Source organism: Streptopelia decaocto (genome assembly GCF_964273445.1).
Source record: "Streptopelia decaocto genome assembly, chromosome: 1".
NCBI classification, from domain to species: domain Eukaryota; kingdom Metazoa; phylum Chordata; class Aves; order Columbiformes; family Columbidae; genus Streptopelia; species Streptopelia decaocto.
In genome coordinates this window covers 178,664,480-178,685,318 of record NC_138663.1, presented here as the reverse complement: position 1 = coordinate 178,685,318, position 20,839 = coordinate 178,664,480, and the positions used below count along the sequence as shown (strand labels likewise).

Below are 20,839 nucleotides of genomic sequence, written 5' to 3'. Positions count from 1 at the left end.
TAAGTGACTCAGAAAACTATTTTTCATAGTAATTTAAGTACTGATAACCATATCTTCAAAAGTACTTGGAAACTTAGGATTAGTTTTCAGTGTGTTCTCTGTGGGATTTTCAGAAGTGTTTTGGTAGCATATCTGGCAGGGAAATCAATGGAAGAGATGTGCTGGGACAGTCTGGAATGTCATGAGATACTTCTCAGCTCCCTTTCATGTTAAATGTCTTGAGCAGTCTGTCTATGAGTGAAGTTTTAAGGCCCATGGCGCTTGAATAACACAGATAAGATGTCTTTTCATGCTTTCTTTCAAAACGAGATGCATGCTGTTTGTTACAGCTGTGATAAAGAGGTTGCCAGGAGTGTGAACTGGAATGATTCCTCCTTGCTGCTCTTCTCGGGCTCACAGACTGAGACAGCTTTGCTGCTGGCCATCACTGCATATTCTGGGCTGGTTTGGTGGTGAGGAAGTTAGTTGAAATCACTGTGAAAAAGCAAGGAAAAAAGTGCTGAAATGTCAGCTTTCTGTAAATACTTTTGTTGTTTGCTTGTTTATTTTTAAGAAGGAGAAAGAAAGAGAAAACATATGAACAACATTGGGAGTTCTGCAAGGCAGAAGGACAGATTATACAAAGAAGTGTATTTAAAGAGCAAGTCTGTAGCTTTAAAATATGCAGCTGCATTGAAGTGTGTGCCAGAATATTTTAAAGTAACATCAAATATCTCTATTAATAAATTCGTGATAGGTTTATGAACCAGGAAACATTTTGTGTACAAACAAAAAAGAACTGCTCCAAACACACTCAGTATTCAGCCCAGTGTTTATAGGAAATGATGTGCTTTGGCTATAAATTATGGCTAGATCATGATTTGCCAGCCCTGACCTTTCCATACGCCATACACATTGCTCCAATGATGATGCTTTGAGCATGCAAACTACCAGGACAAGGTGATTTATGCTAATGGCATGGGCAATAGCTTTGCAAACTATCCACAAACGTGGATGGACGGGCTGTGGTGTGTGGGTGTTATATGCCATATTTTGTAGAAAAATAAGTATCTCTATCTTAGGCTGAGCCTGCATATTTAATTCATCACCTTTCAGTGGTGCATAATTAAATGCATGTGTCGGTTTGCTGGTGGCTGAGAAACTTCAAGTGAAGCATTTTTCTTTTCCAAACTTTCGCTGTTACTATCTCTGTTTCGGTGCTTTCAACTCTATGGATGGAAATGACTAGATGATCTAATCAATTCAGATTAAGAGAACAATAACTATAAGACATAACTTACCAAGTTATTATTTTCCTGCTGTTGTGTGCTTTTCTATCTGCTGAAAAAGTTATTTCATTATCTTATACGTCTATCCCATCTGTGTATAACACAATTATATATCATCCACAAGATTGGGAAAGCAAGTGCTATTATAGGCATCTGTTTTTCCAACGGTAAGATCTTTACAGAAATATTAAACTATTTTCAGAAATATTTGTAAAGCTGAGTCATAAAAATTGCTAGATATTTTGGGTTCCTTGTAAGAAAAAGTTGAAAGATGTCTAGTAATGAAGTTGTTGATCTCATGACTGTCACAGCTCATATTATTGCCAGACATTAACTACTGATTCCAGAGAAGAATATTAACACTTTTTTCTTTACAAATTTGTTATTGCAGCTCTTTGCCAATGTCTCCGGCTCTGTGGATGACAAGGGAACTTGTCAGTGCTCTGTGTACTTGCCGGATACGACCTTTCCAGTGCAACAGGCTGAGCGATTGGAAATTATAGCCACAACACTCTCAGCGAAATTTGAGAGCGAGCTTTCTCAAGTAAGTTGCTCTTTTCACATAAATATAACAATTGTATCTTTACAGAAAAATGGTTGCCTGTGAAAAACTACAGCAGTCAGTGTTTTTTTGTGTCCTGTTTTTCCAACAGCAGGAAAGAAAGCTCTGTAAGAATGAGGAGAAGCGTGTTTAAATCTCAAATCTTCGACATTGTAGCCTGTCATACATTTGAATATCCTTAGGTCTCTTTTCTAGGCCTTTGCAGCTAGAGGCGTGTGGTATTTTTGGAAGAATGGTTGTGTTTTTTCTCTTTTGGCTCGGTTTTATTGGCTTGTGATTGCTACACAGAGCTATAGGAAACCAAGCCTCCTGCTCTTTTGCGTGTTATTATTTGTATCAAACCAGCCAGATTGTAAGAGTGAAATAGAGGGAAAGAGGAGAAAGGTCACCACAGTCCAGAGTGAAGAAGCAGGTGAATATTTGCCCTTTCGCTACTTCTGTTCTCACAGATCAAAAAAAAAAAAGTTAAAAAAATCAAATATCTTTTTTGTCAACAGCTGAACCTGTAGCAGCGAGACTGCTGAATTATGCATTGTTGTTGAAGACAAACACACCTTACACTACTTTAGCTGCTTGTTGCATGAATTCAGATCCATTTTTTTTTGAGGAACTCGGGCAAACCTACACATGCTGCAGTTCACTGGGTGAAGCTGCCTGTGAAGACAGAAATCTGTCTTTGACTTCTGGTAGTGGATAAATATTCAGGATTCAGATTAGGTGTCCAGCAGAAAGTGTTTTCCTGAGGAACCAAGCATCTTAAGAAAAGAAGTGTCCTTGAATTAATCAACAGAAAAGGCACAGCATTAAATTATAAATTCTAACCATAAATATTCATAACCCTCCTCTGGTATAATCAAGAACAGATAAGAAGTTGTGCATAAAAAAAACCCAACAGGCGCAGGATCCTGTGGTAAGGTCTTTCACTTCAAATCATTTGTTTTGAAATAACAGGAGTAACAATGAAACACATTCAGCTGTCAGCAGGGATATATATGAAGGGCAAGCTGATAGAAGTCCCACTGCCTCCAAGCAGAGGAGTTACCTGATCCCTTGCAGCATAGAGGTGTAGCTCAGAGTTAATGATCCATGAAAAGCACTGAGATTTCAGGTCCCCATATTATTCCCACTGAGGTCAGTGCCAGCATTTCAAGCTAATTGCACTGGCACAGGATCAAGGGCATGGTTCCCAGCCAGAAAGTTGACATGATTCTTCAAGGTGTTTGTGTACCACAGTTCCCAGTCACTTGCCCTGGTATAACCAGTCTCTTTCCAGTACTTTCCTCAGAATGGTGCATGTTGCCTTTAGGTTGTTTGACTGATCTGCTAGTGCCTTGCAGATCTGTAGAGCATCGCAAGTGCTGCTTGACCTCTCTGTGTGGACAACTTCAGATCTCCACTGAACTCAGACGTCATGCTCATATAAAGATACAGGTTACTTTAGATACCTAACATTAGGTGTCCAGATTTGTATCTGAAACTCTAAATTCAGGGCAAGCTGGATGCCCACCATGGACTTTAATGTCTATGTTGCCAGCTGGTGTCAAGTGGTGTTGTCATCTTTAGGTGCCCAGCAGTGTACTGCAGTGTAGACACTGTCCCTGGCTTTCACTTCTCGATGCAGTGAAAATTCTTGACCTAACTCAGGCTTCACTGAATTTCATCCTGTTGAGACCAATCAGCCAAGCAGTGTTGCAATGCATCTAGTTAGATAAAGTGTGACATATACTTTGGTGTGATATAGGCAAAGAGATATTTTGGTACAGAAATGTAAATGAACAGATTGCATTTTGGTGTAACTCGGTGTGTGTAAGATTTCTCAGTTATCATGTTATTTTTCTGTAGAAAGAAGAAAGCTGTAGAGTATTGACCTATTGATATCTGAACTTAAGTAATATGAGTCGCCATACTTAAAAATACTTCACCTTTCCAGTTGTGGAAAAAAACCTCCTTATACAATTCTGTATATTGCTTTATTCATGATAATACTCACAGAAAGGAGGAAATAATGAAATGGAGGACAGCCAAGCTGTCATTATTGATCATCATTAGAAGTGATCCTCAGCAAATTCCTAGGGAATCAAGCTTAAACATAACCTGTTCTCACCACAGGGGTGGGGATTTCTACTGAGTGTTTCCTTTTTTGTCTCTGAGAATCCATGCGTTATTCACTCTTCCAAAACACCCTTTGAAGCTCATGGGAGTTTCTCCTGGATAAGAGCTGCAGGATTGGACCCTCTTAAGGATGCTTTCCATGTGCTAGAAGTCCCAGATAAACAACCTGATTGAATCGTTAACCTTTTGCCTGATTGTAGGCTAATTCAAAAAGCAAAGGGATCCTTTTATAGAATCAGCAGGCAAGGAAGCTCGCAGATAAAGAGATGCTCTCATGTGCCAAATGAGTACAAACCGTAGGCTGAAAATACCAGACTAATTTTTCCTCTGTCACATCAACCTTTGCCAGCATAATTATGATTACAGAAGAAAATTAACCTTTCAAAGCAAAGTGGGAATTGGCTGCTTCTCTCAATAGGAACGGGGAGAGGACACTTCCGTCAGAGGAATGGATCAGCATGTGATCCCAAGGAGGGAAAGTGCCTTTCAGAACTTGGCTCACAATAGCTACAACATCCTCACATAACAAAAACAGGAGGAATAAAACATGCCTCCCCCCTGCCAGGAACAGCTGCTTTCAAAATAGGTTAACCTGCAGTGGAATTCTTCTTGGTGTCAGCCAGCAGACGGCTTGCCAACCTTGCTCCTTATGGGTTTGTAGAGGTCAGTCCTGCCCAAAGCCAGTCTCCTGGGCCCAGTGACTTTATAGAGCTGCTGGTTTTGTCACTTCTTTCTTATTTTCCCTCAGTCCTGCCACTTTTTCTCCTCTACATCTTCATCTTGCACCTTTTTTTTTGCTTTTATGTACTCTTCAAATATGTGCTAGAGAAGTGTCTTTTTGCATGCTGCAAAACCTGTGTTGATAAATACCAGTTTCAGGTAAATGACACAGCAAATGAGCATTGCAGATTTCTCCTGCCCTTTTCATGCCATGAGGGTGACAATGCTTGGAAAGGAGGAAAAGTTGAAACTGTGGAATATTTTTCCTACATATGCTACACATGGCTCCATTCTCTTCCTATAAAAGGCTCATACATGCCCTGTGCGCTCATCATACCCTACTTCAGGCTTTTAAGACAAATGTGGCAGCAATCAGTACTAGTTATTGATCTATATTCCTAAATATTGGATAAGCACAGGATTTCTGTGCCAGGCTGCCAAGAGACAACAGACAGTCCTTAGCAGGTAGATGCAGTAAAAGAGCAGGGATTACAAGCTGCTTAAATATATTTGCCAAGCAACAGAGCAACATCATGTTCGACAATTCTAAACTATAGAAACTCCTAAACCAGATCTGAGCAGGTGGGAATGTCCACACAGTGCACTGCAATGCTTGACATATGTGCTGGATTTATCTGCAAAAGCAGTATGGACCTGTTTGAGCAGCACTGCTGAGAAAATTATATTTGTCTAAGAATTCACCAGGGGAGCTATTACCTTAAGTTCATTGTGATGCTGGTGTGGCTGTGTAGAGCACTGCAGAGTGCTGGGGCTGATTCAGGCTCAGCTTGTGTGGATATCTCTTGGCTATACTACACTGGATGGTGGTGACATGTCCTTAAATGACCTAGATGGTTGACTGAGTGAAAACCCTCTAATGTGGGAGGTGCTTCAGGTCTGTGTCCTGCAGCACTCAGCAGTTAGGACTGAAATAACCATGTATGCCTGGTTCCGGCCCTCAGCGTTTTGTCCAGGCTCTCAGGACCCTGGAGAAAACTCCAAATTCACAAGTTTCATGTTAATGAGTAACCATCACAATAATCTTTATTTCAGTGGTTTGTAGAATTGGTCTGCATATTATTATTATTATTATTATTATTATTATTATTATTATTATTATTATTATTATTATTATTGTTGTTGTTGTTGTTGTTGTTGTTGTTGTTGTTGTTATTGTTGTTGTTGTTGTTGTTGTTACCACTACTACTATTAGTATTACTGTGAGAAAGGTTATTAATACCTAGATAGATTTCCAAATGTCTCTATGATGTATGTAGCTTCACATAGCAGTGCAACTTTGTACAGATGTGGGCTTGCTTTATGTTTCTCAGGCTGTAATGGTACACACTTTCTTTTTTGTGTGTGCAAACTTCAGACACACAATTTAAACATTGACCTTTGAAGAATATTTTCAGAAGATTTTTTTTGAGGATATCTTCCAACTCCAAACTGATTTTGGTGAAAGGGTGAGGTCCAACTACATATGGCTTTTCCAAGAGTATTGTCCTACTGTATTCCTACTGTTCCTTCCTGAACAGATGATGGTGACAGCCAGGACAAGGGATCCCAGCTGTCCTTGTCAGCTAGGCACAAGGAGCAAGGTCTATGTCTTTATATGCTATTTTTAATTTTTTTTCTTAATTGTAATAAATAGCTTAGTTATTCTTTAGCTTGAAGTTACCATGGCTCAACCTGGGAGATCTGGAGCATCCGGTGTTATGAGTCAGGGTGTTTCTGCTGCAGCTCATGGAGACATGCCAGTTTATATCAGAGCAGCTCAAGGTCTGGCTGCACACGTTTGAAGCAGAAGATCTGTTTCAAACCCTGATTTAAATGCACGGGGTTGAACAGCCTGTTTTTGGTGTGTGTTATGCATATGCATGCAGAGGGCATAGTTTAGATTTATAGTGCAGTTGTGCCACTATTGAAAATTACACTTTTAAAAAGAGGCTCTTCTCACTTACGTTTCTCCTTCTTGAACCACACCGCTGAGTATTTTATGATCTGAAAGGATCCTACTGCCCTTCACGAATTTTCATGCCATGAGCTCCCATACCTCCTCTTTGGTACACAGGGGATTAAATCAAAATCAAAAGCAATTATTTGATAAGTGTGTTTGTTGGGGTCTCCATCCCAGGGGCTGCTGCCAGAAAAGGAGAAAACAGAGTTCAAGGTCTTCACACCATGACAGGATTTTAGAAGCCATTCCAGAGCCAATAAGGAAAAATACTAACTTTCATTTTATGTTAAGATAATGCAAGAATGTTTGAAATGATGTGGGCTAAAAATCTTTCCGTCAAAGAAGTAATAGTTGTGGCAATCATAGTGCAGCAGAAAGAGAGACTTACACTACGAACATCATCTGAGAGTATAAATATGGAGATACTTGTGCAACAAACTAATTATTCTTCTTACCTTTTGTGATAGAATTGTATGGATATAAGAGAAAACAGAAATTACTTTTATGAAGCATATGGGAGAGAAATCATGTATCTTTCCCAAAGTGTTAAATTTCAAGGAACAAATGTTTTCTAATGAATGTCCCAAATCCATATAATATTCTTAACATTGTGCATCACAATGTTTGTGCTATGACATTTATCTCAGCAGATACATGTGTGAAAATACATTTATCCAGACAACTGTTTAATGGTACAAAGGCTGAAAAAGCTGCTATGTAAATTACTGTAGCTAAAGTTGCAATAAATTTTACACTTTCATTTAAGCCAGATTTGATTTTTAACACTGTGTTTAAATGTTTCCCCCCTGCCCAAAGAGAAACCCCAAACCAGTTCTGCCAACTTTGACACAATTCCAATGTACACAGAGTAAAATTATATTTGGATTCAGAGTTAATAGAAAATCAAGTTGAGAAACTTGGAATCCTTTATTACATTTTTCAGCCTCCTTGGGTTGCTTTTGGGAAATAATACACTGCAGATTTCCTAATAAAATTTTCACCAATGTAAGTTCTTGGCATACTGAGAATAAAATTAGCTCACAGAGACAATATTGGCAAAGAATTAAAAAAAAAAGGAAGACTGCAAGTAGAATTCTGCCTTTAGTTGTCCCCAGGCATTCCTGAGGGGACTTTGTGGAACTGCCAACAATAAATGAGGGTTAAATTTAACATTTTTTATGTATGTCATGAGCTTTTAATTTATGTAAAGAATATATATGTCAAGTATGTGGAAGTTATGCATAGGCTACTCAGAAATGTAATAAAGATGTTAAACAGGCTTGTTTTATTTGCTAACCTGGAATTGGTATGTACCTTTTTTTTTTTTTTTCTTTAAGGTTAGAGAGTACGCAAAAATGGTTACACTGTATCAGCAAAAAATCCTTAATCTAACCATCAGAGTGGAGCACATGGAGAGCAGCAGTGTATCTTACACAGAACTGGACTTCCAGTTACTGAAAGTGGAAATCAGTGAGCTAGACAGACTGGTCACTCAGCTGAAATCCAGCCTTGTTGGAAGCAACGTCATCGTTGAGCAAATATATATGGAGGTACTGCCAGACTCTTAATTAGCCACAGAGGATTCAGATATACAGCTAGTCTATTTTCTCTTTAGTGTTTAGGTTGAGGAAATGTAGCCTGTTACTACTGCAATCAGTGGAGGTATTTTAGCATTTCGTCAGCATAAATGAAAAGAAAGCTTGACCTTAAATGTATTAACATCTATTTTTTTTTTCCCCCGATATAGAACACAGAAAAGCAAAGAAACCTCAAACCAAAAGGACATTTCTTTGTTTTTGCCAACTACCTGCCTGAAAGTTAACAGTTTTACATAGTGTTAAGCACACAAGCTGATTAAATGATTATAATAAATATTAATTTATAGAATCCCATGCTTGAAAGCCTCTGTGCTTTAACTTAGATAATTAAAAAATTAGCTTCTGGTTGCAAGGGTAGTGGCCCAATCAATATGAAATCAAGAAGAGGGAAAGACTTCCCTTACCTTCCCAGCAGACTATAAATCGCATTTTCAAAACCGTAATTAATCACTCACCTAGAAAGAATAATTACTTCAGATGGAAAGTAAAATATAATTTTCTCCATTGTCCTCTAGATCATCAAGTAGGTGATTGAGAACATTATTTATCTTTGCAGATAAAATTTCTAGATACTTTTGTAAGTGTGGAATAAGTAGTTTTTATATATAACAGCTAGTACTTGCCTAAGACTCACTGGATTTTTTATGTTATGTATAAAATAACACTATATTTTTGCATTATGATATAGAACTGAGTGTGAAGCATTTCCTTATGGTTACATACCTCTGCTGGAAATTTAAAGTTTAGGCTAACAGGATAAGTTATCTTCTTAGGAATAGTTCTTATAACCTGTTCTGTAGCACCTTCTATGGTATGATCGACCCTGCCTCTAAATATCTGTAGAACAAAGTTGAGAGAAATTTAAACTTGTTCTCTTTTTTTTATACCTCTTTTTTTCCCTCTAGATCAGAAATCTGACTATACTGGTAAGTGAGCTAGAATCAATGGACAAAAACAATATCCTTGCAATTCGTCGACAAATAGTGTCCCTGCAGAATCGATTGAAAGAGTGTGAAGAGAATGCAAACAAAACTACAGTACCCCCTTATTTCGCACCAGGTAAGCATTTCTCTTGCGTATCAGATAAGAAACAACATAATACATGGGTAGTACAATAGATGCAGAGATTTTCCTTTGTTAATATTAAATACAATTTTAATGATACTACTTAGCTTTTGAAAAACTGAGCAGACAGCTCTTAATGTTTCATCAACGGGTTCAAAAGGAAAATGAGGGCAGGAAACAAACTCCTCCAGACACAGTAGCTGTTTTCAACTGGAAAAAGTTGTAATCTTCCTCTCACCTGCAGTGCGAAAAGCAATTCTCTGTTCCTCTTCTCTTTTTCTAAACAATTACCTTTTTATTTTTTTGGATACTATGCTTTTTTTTTTTTTTTTTTTTTTTTTTTTTTTCTGACCAGCTTTGATTTTTAATAGTTCCTGTGAAACTGACCTGTGTCATGGCAATTTTGCTCTAATGCTGCTTGGGAAATGTATGAGCAACAGTTGATGTACTAAAGCTGTTGGTATGAGAGCTCTGGAAGGCAGCTTTGCATGAAGATGATTGCTTTTGCTTCACAGGCAAAAGATTCCTCTAAATCAGAAGGTCAAGAACCTTGGGGGGAAATTCTGGTCTCAGGAAAATAAGTGTGAGCTTTAGTACTGATTTCAGCAGAACTAGGATTTTATCATTTTCTTAACTAGTAAAGGTTATGTTCTGGGGCTTAGATCAATGGTTCCCAGAGTGTAATTTGTATAAAAGCAGCAACAGTCACAGGACATGTGGTAATTAGTTTACAACTGGAATAATTTTTGTTTTGGTAGTGTGCTCAGTTTGAAAAATCACATTGTGAGTGAGTCGTAGTATGAGAATTTTGATATATGAGACACTGGAGCAAACCATTTAGGAAACATCCGTATGCCAGGTCAAGCATCCCACTTCCTAAAAGACAGGAGGTTTTATCAAACTTTGTTGATTCCCTGAGCGTTTTATACACAGGGGGTTCCTTTTGGCAGAGTGTTGTAAGAAAGGAAGCTCTCTGTTGCATACAATACCCAGGGGAAGGATCCTGTTTTTTCATGTAAGCGGGTTAGCAATCAACCAGAGTAGCCCATAAAATGGGAGGAGTGGTATCCTGCTTGCAAGGAGCACAGATTTGCACCTACCAGCATCTACCTCTCCTCATCTTTGAGTCAGGTGGTTCAAGCATCTTGTTGGAAAGGTGAGAGGCAGCAATACAGATTTTACTTAGGGTCAGAAGTCTTCCCTATTGCGATCTCCTTAGGGCTTCATGGTGGTATGGGCAGGTGCTGCACTTCTCTGGCAGGATGCACGAGTAACACGTCTGGGGATCAGGTCAGAGAGAAAGCCGAAACAAAAACCTGCATTGCAAAATCTCAAGGCCCTTCTCTGCTCCTTAAGGAGAGCTTAAAATGTTTCAGCAAAGAAAGGAAAAAAGTGATGTTTTAAAAGAATTTGAAGGGCATCTCATTGATTTATTGAGGGTGACGGTGTGTGGAAAGAAACAGCCTCTTTCTCTTCAAGCCTACAGCAAGCCTTTGTTTCAGTGAGAAAATACTGAGCTCTGGAACAAGAGTACTGTGTCCTTCCATGAGTGATGGAGGAAGGGGCTGCTTTTATGTTGGATGTAGGAGATTTCACAGAGTGGGAAGGGGAGGTTTGTGCTTCACAGTGCAGCTCCACATTCCCTTTCACATTCCCTTTCACATTCCCTTATTCCTGACTGGTGTGCCAGCTAACTCAGGCACCTTTGCACCTTTGCATTGTGTGGGAACCACAGAGCAGAATATAACCTAGAAGGCCAACATTCCGGCTCGTATGAATGATAGCTCCATTGACTTCCAGAGAATTACCACCACTGACATCAGCTGAGGACATCCTCTGGTGTTATCTGTGAATTTATCTTCTGCCAACAACAACAGGCATGCCAGAGGGGTTGGAGGATGTGTGTGGGCCTATTGCTATGGCCACCTCTAGGGTGAGGGTGGTCTCTGAGGCTGGCAGAAAGGAATGGCAGAGCAACTGCGGAGGGCTGTCAACTTTCCTGCCTGTTGGGAGATGCCAGCTGAACAGATAACCAAGGTGTTGCTTAGGCTCAGATCCACGAAGGACTGGCATATCCGGATTTTGTGTGCCTGGTCGGGAGCCCTCTTCACCCTCTTCACTGTGAGGGCGATGAGGCACAGGAACAGGCTGCCCAGAGAAGTTGTGGATGCTCCATACCTGGAGTGTTCAAGGTCAGGTTGGATGGGTCTTTGAGCAACCTGGTCCAGTGGGATGTGTCTCTGTCCATGGCACTGAGGTTGAAACTAGGTCATCTTTAACATCTCTTCCAAACCAAACCATTCTATGATTCTATGGAATATTCTCTGGGCAGAGAACTTTGTAGAGCAGTTACTTGTTCTGCAGACTGTATATCTGAAAACAAGTAGTAGGAGGAAGATGTTATTGCCTGGGGAGATGGAGTAAATGTGTGAGAAAGCTGCATTTTCTAGATGGTCATTTTGGAGGCTTTGCATGGATGCTCACACCTAGGCCTCTGGAGCTCTCTAGCACTCATTTACGCATTTGAACACAATTTCCATACGTTTTCTCTGCAAGCTTGAATGCCTTGAATTCCTGCCAAACCATTTGGCCTTGCCCTGCTTTTAGTTCATATTATATTTATAATGTTTGTATTAAACTGACTCTTTGTCCTGTTTTCAGACTGCATTTTCTTTCCCCCTTCATCCTCTTTCCTGCATATTTTGGGTAGGCAACATGAACTAGAGAGAGCTTGGCTAATCCCCAAGCTGTCTAAGATCATGAGTCTAAAGGCAAGTTTAATTAAAGCTTCTTGCTTCTCCGTGCTGTAATACACAGCCCCTCTGACTCTGTCCCCCAAGGCTTTTGCTGCTATATTTCTCAGAATGAGCAGGCCCGTTCTCAGACAACATAGCAGAAAGAAATTGCTGGTCTCCATTTGCCTTTCTGTCTGACTGGAGAGATGGGTGTCTGAGATTGGGCTGGGTAAATGTATAGTTAGTCATCCTCATCATCATCACTGGCTTTCCTATCTGCAGCAGTTCTTGGCATATCTCTCCTTACCACTCCAGGGGGAAGAAATATTTATCCATTTGTTTTTCTTTTGTGCTGGTCTCATCTGGCTGCATCAGGGTTGGTTTAGAGAGAAAAGACTCTAGGATGCTTCTTTGAGAACTCTGCAGCCGATTCTTTGTCACATCTCACTGAAATGATCTGAGCAAGGCAGCAGGGAGAAGTGAGTCAGATGAAATTCTCAAAGGCAAAAAAGAAAGAAAGGGAAAAAAAAGACCAAACCTGTATTCTTTCTGGCTTTTATACATTTAGAAATTAAGGATTTCAAGTTACTGCTGAATAGGTGTCAGCAGGAGGAAGACCTGGTGTAGCCTAAGGCTGAAACTCAGGCAGTCCTATGGAGTCTTTCAGTGACTTCACTTATACCTTATATTTTACCTTCTATGTATCCAAGATATCTGCATTTTTTAAGGGTTTTGGGCTGTGCTTTGAAATGAACACATCCATATGCAAGAGAGGGACTTGCCTACAGGCACGTGAAAAGACCTGGCTAGTGTGTCTTCTCCAGGACTGCCTGAACTTCCCCTGGAGACACGTGCATTTCTCTACTGGCAATGAAGGGAGCTTAGCTGAGGGACCTGAATTTTTATTTGACTGAATGTAGGTCAGATGAACTCCAGCCCTCTACCTCATCTCTTGTTAGATGCTGACAACATAAATTTTCTCTGATGTGGCTGTCAGCCTGTGTCTGTGCCCCATGATACTGGTGAAGACCAAGATGTCTGTGTGGGTCTTCCTATCTCAATGAGACAGTAGGAGCCAAGATGGGCCTTTCCCCGAGTAGCTCTATCTCCTGTGTCTGAAGCCATAGTAAGGCTGGCAACAGCTGATGCATCTGGATGCAGTGGTTTGTCTGATGGGAGAAGAGGGTGCACATCTGGTGTTTGGGAGCACATGTGAGAGTGTAGCATCAGCCTTCTCCTGCTCTCCATGCCCCTCATTGGATCTCCTTTAAACGTGCATCCCATCTTATCTCATGATCTTTGGCTGCATATGGTCTCTTCTCTTCTGTGATCAGATGCATCTGCCTGGTGGGGAGAGGCTCCTGGAGGTTAATTTGCACTTGTACTGCTGGACTGAGAAGCTGATGTGCTCTGTGAGTGCTTCAGAGTGAAGTGGGTGAAGCAAGACCCAACGGGGTCCGTCTCATGCTCAGTTCTGCAGCCCATTAGCCAAGCAAGTCAGGTTCCCTCCAGTCCTGACAACTTGGTGCCAGCTCCTTTTCTGATGAATCAGAAGTGTTAGTGAACAGAAGAGCTGAAATTCTGGTTCTTTATGTAGGGAGATGGATAAGTATGTGAGTGTGTACCTTTGTTAGTCCTCCTCTCGCCTATTTGCTACATAAGCACAAAACAAAGGCAGGCAAAAATACCAAGACGTCATTTATCAGTGGCCCAGAACAGTGGAGAAAAGAGTTAAAAACTTGAAAGTTTGAATAATGCGTATGGATTCGTTTCAAGTACCTTCTAATATTTACAAAATTACATGACACTTTGTTTCCTTTGTGCATTTTTTTCCCCACAAGATCCAGACAGGGAGGCAAGTTTAGATTAAATAAACAACAATGAATTCTTCTGAACCTATGCGAAAGACAGATCACCTCCTGACTACCACAGAGTTTTTTGCTAAAAAAAAGCAATAATTCTGGGAGAGTTTTCAAGAAAATCAAAATCAAGCACATACTCTATAGAAACCTCAGACAATTTTTGATGTCATTAAAACGGAACATGCTTCTAACTTTATTTTAATAATTCATTGTTTCATAAATAAAAACCAAACAAGTGTTCAGCAGAGAGATCTCTTTAAGGGAAGAAATAATAATTTATTATTTCTTTTGTAAAAAAAGGTCTCTCTGCTGAACACACGTTTGTTTTTTATTTATGAAACAATGTATGAATTATTAAAATAAATCTGGAATTGTGTTCTGCTTAATGACATGAAAAATTATTTGGGGTCGCATATAGATGAGCTTAGCAGTGCTTCACTACCTGCAAGCTTCAGTGCTATATTTTTCTAAACAAATCAAGAATTTTAGAGCATTTAATAACCATTTAATTCTGAGATAAGTTTATTGTGATTTAAGCACAGTAATATATTCAATCTGTCACCAGCTTGAAAGAAGCCCTCATGCTGGAGGTAACAATACATAATAGAGATATGAAAAATAAAAACCCAAACAATTCAAATTGATTTATGGAGTTGGCAGGTTGCAAGCCATTTTGCACTGTCTGCCTCAGCTTTATTCTTTTGCACGAGCTGAGGTACAAGCACCTCTGAAAGTCGGTACCTACGCCAAGTGCTGAGGCCACGTTACTGGCCTTGCTACGTGCCATTTCCAGAGATGCCGCCCGGCTGGCCATACAGCAGCGCCTTCCTTCTGTGCTATATTTGGAAATGAGGTTTCAGCTCCAGGTCCTCGTCCTTTGTAAAGCACTTAAGTGCATGCTTAAATGCTCATCTGCTGCAAGACAAGAATGCTGATTCCCGTCGATTCTCGGTGGTGTGGAGGGAAGCAGCATTCAACCCATGTTTTAGCTGTGAGGATCCCAGGACACGAAAGGGGTGTGGACGGTTGTCCCTGGCTGGACACCAGGTGCCCACTGAAGCTGCTCTATCACTCCCCTCCTCAGAAGCACAGGAGAGAGAAAATATAAAAGAAGGTTTGTGGGTTGAGATAAGGACAGGGAGATCACTCAACAGTTACCGTCATGGACAAAACAAACTTGACTTGGGGAAAATTAATTTAATTTATTACCAATCAAATCAGGGTAGGGTAATGAGAAAATAAAACTAAATCTTAAAACACCTTCACCCCCAACCCCTCCCTTCTTCACAGGCACAACTTCACTCCTGAATTCTCTACCTCCTCCCGCCAGTGGCGCAGGGGGATGGAGAATGGAGGTTGTAGTCAGTTCATCACATGTTGTCTCTGATGTTCCTTCCTCCTCAGGGGAGGACTCCTCACACTTTTCCCCTGCTCTAGCATGGGGTCCCTCCCACGGGAGACAGTCCCACACAAACTTCCCCAATGTGAGTCCTTCCCACAGACTGCAGTTCTTCATGAACTGCTCCACCATGGGTCCCTTCTACAGGGCGTAGTCCTTCAGGAAGACTGCTCCAGTGTGGGTCCCCTGCAGGGTCACAAGTCTTGCCAGCAAACCTGTTCCAGTGTGGGCTCGTCTGTCCACGCGTCCACATGTCCTGACAGGAGTCTGCACCAGTGCGGGTTTCCGTTGGGGTCACAGCCTCCTTCGGGCATTCACCTGCGCTGGCATGATGTCCTCCACAAGCTGCAGGCAGATATCTGCCCCACTGTGGATCTTCATGGGCCACAGATTGATCTCTGCTCCACTGTGGACCTCCACGGGCTGCAGGGGACAGCCAGCCTCACCGTGGTCTGCACCACGGGCTGCAGAGGAATCTCTTCTCTGGCTGCGATTTGCTCTATTGGACATAGGAGAAGCTTTAAGCAGCTTCTCACAAAAGCCACCCCTTTATCTCCTTGGTTACCAAAATCTTGCCATGCGAACCCAATATAAGAGGCCTGGGGAGGAGACAGAGCTGTTCACAATTGTGTCACCCTCTCTGCCATGAGCTGGGCACTCAGTCATGCAGAGCTGCTCCCATGAGCAAAAACTGACCCCAAGAAGTTGCAATGTGGCCTAGGGACATGGAGATTTAGCTCAGCATAGTTATTTACATTTTATATAAAGCTGCTCCCCACTTTCCTCATAGATGTTGAGGGAAGGCTGCAGGTGAATCACATGTCCCCCAGGTCACTAGCACAAGACAGCACGAAACTGTGAGAGGTCAAGGTGTTATGTAGTGGAAGGAGAAAAACAGTATGTTTTGAGAAAGGAGGAGACATGGAGACCTGCACTGCCCAAATTGACTTTGCATATTGGCACAAATGCTACCCTCTTGCTTGAACATTTCTAACATCCAAGACACAGGTTTCCTTGTCCCAAAGGCAGAGCACCTTCCCCCCCTGGGCAAAGCAGTTCAGAAAAAGATTTCTCTGCATTTGCAACAGTCCATTTCTCACCAAATACTGTTTCCCATTTTTTTTCCAAGTAGAGTACTTCAGATTGGTCTGTCTCTGCATTCTCCTCTAACTGTGGGATAGACTAGGATGTCTTTGAGAGAAGATACCTCTGAGGCTTTTTTTGTCAGTGGTTTTAGGACTTTTCAATCCAGTTCTGTGAGTATCGTCTGGCCTTGCTTAGGGATGACCATCTCTGAGAGCAAAAGGTAAATTCTCCCTCTGTTATTTCCTTCTTCCTTGTGCGAAGTCATAGGTTATTTATATGCTAGACATCGCTTGAAATGACTGAGCTTATGAACAGACATTCTTTTCATAAAGGCTGTAAGCAATCATGATATGGTATCCATGCGAAGTATTAAAACCTTAAAAGATAAGTCTGGCTTCCATCACCGATGCCATAGCTGGTGGTACATGGAGTTCCTGTGCTGAGGGAGGTATTATTAACATCAAACACTTGTGGCCATTAATTTATCCACTAATTGACATGTGAGACATGGGTCTATTCACGTTTTACTCCATCCATAAGGAAAGCTGTCTAATGGCTAGAGTACCCCACTGAAGCAGGAAACACTGAAGTTACACTAAGCTTGTGAGCTGGTGCCAGTCACTTGACATCTCTGTCTCCATTACCTTAGGTGAAAATATCCTTACAATGAAATATCTGGGTCAGTTTTGTGGCAGCGATACAGAAACCTAGTGTTAACAGTTGGAAAAAAGCATGCCATTTTTTGCCAGTGACAGCTTCGGACTCTTCAGAGGCCCATGGACATTTCTGAGTGGTGGGATATTTTCTGCCAGTGACTTTCAATATTGAGAATTTATCAGGAATGTCACTTCTATTCATTATGGGTAAAAGGAAAGTATTTCTTGTATCTAAGTTCATTTTTCCATCATCCTGCAAATGGCTTCGTAGTCGATATGTGGAAAACAGAGCCTTTCCGATTCAGCTTGAAGTCATATTCTCTTTAGAGCTGCCTCACGTGAAAACTTGAAGTAATAACTGTCTACATTTCCTAGGTTGTGATTGTTACTGTCTGCAGATTTCTTTGAGGGCCTGAGGTGGAAGGCACCATGTGTCTGTGACGCACTGTTGTAAGGCTGTGATTCTGACAGCAGAATGCTAATCTGAAACGTGACTCTGGAATTACTGCTGCTGCTGCTCCTTCCTTCCCCTCCACAGTGAAATACACAGAAATCAGATGCTCCTCTTTCTTTTTTCCCCATGTCCCATGCTTTCAGTTCCACTGAGGTAGAAAATAACCTAAAATGCTTCTGAAATTGTATTTTCCAAGGGATTTCCTAGTGCATCAGGCTGGCATGCATCAAATGAGTAGAAACAGAAATCCGTCCCTTGTCTGGAACAGCGCAGTGAGCACTTATTTTCTGCGAATTAATCCTGACTGAGGAGGGATGTCCTTATCTTTTCTACACCACTTCACCGTTCCTCACCCTCCCTGCCAAATAGGTGTAATAATGTGTACTGTATTTTTTTTATTAATTTTCTGAGTCAACTTGGAACACTTAGTATGGTCCGGTTGCTGACCTTGGCCCAAAATGAGCCCTTTACACATGAAGCAATTTGCATTTATGCCTGTGCTTTGCTGCAGAGCTAATACCTGGTAAGCACACTCTAGAGGTGACAGTATGCAAAACCTCTCTCCTAATTATGATATTTGGAAAACCTTTTTTTTTTTTTTTTTCCTCTTTAATTGCAGGTAGCTGCATTCACGGTGGACTGCTGAATGTTAGCCAGCCCTATGTTGTAAAGCTGAACTGGAGAGGATTTTCCTACAAATATGGCTCCTGGGGTAGAGATTACTCTCCTTCCAACCCAGAGAATGAATTCTATTGGGTTGCACCATTGAACACAGATGGGAGACTCTTGGAATACTACAGAATTTATAGTTCCTTCGATAATTTGCTGCTGTTTCAACAAACATATGAAAGTAGAATAACATATGGGGAGGGAAGTGGCGTTGCCCTGTATAATAATTTTTTGTATTACCATGCTTATAATACAAGATACATGGTGAAGCATGATATAAAAAGAAACACCATGGTTTTGAGGAAGGAGCTTCAAGATGCTGTTACCGGTAACCGTTTCTCTTATGCAGGTGTATCATGGCAAACCCTAGATTTTGCTGTGGATGAAAGTGGGCTATGGGTAATCTATTCAACAGAAAATAACATGGGCAACATTGTGATTAGCAAGCTCAATGAGACCACACTTGATGTGCTAAATACTTGGCAGACAAGACAGTACAAGCCATCTGTTTCCAATGCTTTCATGGTATGTGGTGTTCTGTATGCCACAAGGCCAGTGAACACTAGGAAAGAGGAAATCTTCTACATGTATGACACAACTACTGGCCAAGAAGGTAGAACTAGTATCATTATGGAAAAAAAGTTAGATACAATCCAGAGTATTAGTTATAACCCTGCAGATCAGAAATTGTATGTTTACAATGATGGCTACCTTCTGAGATATGACGCAATCTTTCAGCCTTAGTATTGCAGTGACATAAGCATGTGATAAAACTGGCAGCAACTAAAACAAGAGATCCGATAGGCCTTTAGACAATGTTATTGCCAGTTTAGGGTTCGTCTGGTCTGATGTGTTGTACCTGTGCATGTTATATATATTACTTGTACTCTTTACAGGAATTGCCCCCTCTGGTCAGCAGTATTGCTGGCAGCAGGGTTTGGCAGTACCGAGTTTTCTAGATTTTGATTGGTGTTTATTGGTGTTCACTGCTTTACAATTGTCCTGCCTTTAAGGGTAAATTTACTGCATAGATTTAGTGCATTTTGTTTTCAGAAACTGATGGGCAAAGTCTACCTACTGATTGAGAAGCTACCCACTGGTACACATTTGTCAGTGTAACACAGGCAAGTCACACAGAAACTGGGAATGAATTTCCACTGATCTTCATCTGAGTGAACTGAGGCCTCAGGGAAATTAAGTGAAGGATTAAAATGGTATAGGAAGTAGATATGGTGAGAGGACAACAAGCCATTTGTTAGGTAGAACCAGCAGTCTCTGGCTCAAGGCTTCAGGAGGGAGGGTACAAATGCACTTTGTTGTTTGAAGTCCTACCACAGGGAGGGAGGACAAGGCATCTAGGCAGAGGCAGAGCTTTCTGCCCTCACCATCACTGATGTGGTGGGACAGCCACCCCTGAGTCCCTCACCGGTAGCTGCCCCACTTCAGCTCAGCTGTCTCCCAGGCTGCCATAGCACCAGCCTGGCTTCCCAGAGAGGCTGTGGGTGCAAAACTGGCAGCAAGGCTTTCACCAACTTTCTGTCTCTCCCTATCTGCTGCCCTTAGCAACTCCCTGTGCCTAGACCTGGCCTTACGAACGTTCTTACTGTAAAATAGCCATGTTTTGTGGTCACCATGGTGCCATATTCCTGGCAGTACAGTGCAAGAAACACAGTTTCCTTTATGCTTTTGTAAGCTGATGCAAATACTCCCATTGACTTTATTGGCCACAAGTGACCAATAGGTGTATATTATGCATTGTCGTAAAATGACAGCCGTGTTATTTAATGTGCCTCTATTCAGCATTTTTACCATTCTGTAATCAGATTCCTGAGAGCCTTGTTAGTGTAGGGTCCAATTTGGTCCCTGGGTAATTCTGTCTTATAGCAAGGTGAGAGGTCTTGTGGAAAACAGAAATCTGGTCAAACTACTTGTATACCCTGTTGCCCAAAAATAAGACCTACCCCGAAACTAAGCTCTAGTGTGATAGTTCAGGATTTTTGAGGATGCTCGAAATATAAACTCTATTCCAAAAATAAGCACTAGTTACAGTTCATTAAGAAACTAAATTTAAATAGTGTCCAGGCAGCTATACGTGTAAAATGTAAGCATCTTTTGGAGCAAAAATTGTATAAGACACTGTCTTATTTTCAGGAAAACAGGGTGTATGATTTTTTTTTTTTTTTAATATGGGTCTTATGTAATAGTTTCTGAGTGTTTGCACTGTAATAATGTCTTAGCTGCATCATGTCAGAAAGCAGGCTGGAATACTGAAATTCAGAGCTCTACAATGACAAACAAAGCAGTTCATGTTGTTAATTTCCTTCTATTACCTATGCAATCACGTCCGTGTCCTGTGATAATCAAAATCAATACGTATGCAAATGATTCCTTTTGTTTTAATAAAAATAAATATTTCAAAGAATATCAGCTGTGCTATAGAGCCATGTAAAGCTTCTTGTGACAAACAGGTAACTTCTGGGATGCAACGAGAAGCCAGGGCACCAAATATTTGAAACGGATGTATTGTACTCACTTGGGCTCCATGTCCTTAAATAACTCCAGGAAAAACACAAAGGCATGAATCAGTATGTCAACAAGTATATAAGAGGGGCTTTATTTCTCCACACAGAAATATGTTAGCTGGTTGAGGGTAACATTTCTCCACCCGGCTGAGATGTTACTTGAGACATTGG

At 41.0% G+C, this 20,839-nt stretch overlaps 1 protein-coding gene across 1 annotated transcript; it reads left to right on the top strand.

Moving 5' to 3' along the window:
* Window positions 1–309: 309 nt before the first annotated feature.
* On the top strand, window positions 310–18,947 carry OLFM4 (olfactomedin 4; the record flags this gene model as incomplete). The annotated part of the gene is made up of 5 exons (XM_082043223.1): window positions 310–444; window positions 1,660–1,812; window positions 7,960–8,172; window positions 9,126–9,279; window positions 18,097–18,947. 5 exons carry the CDS (start codon window positions 310–312, stop codon window positions 18,888–18,890), a joined length of 1,449 nt encoding a protein of 482 aa, XP_081899349.1. The 3' UTR covers window positions 18,891–18,947.
* Window positions 18,948–20,839: the final 1,892 nt, after the last annotated feature.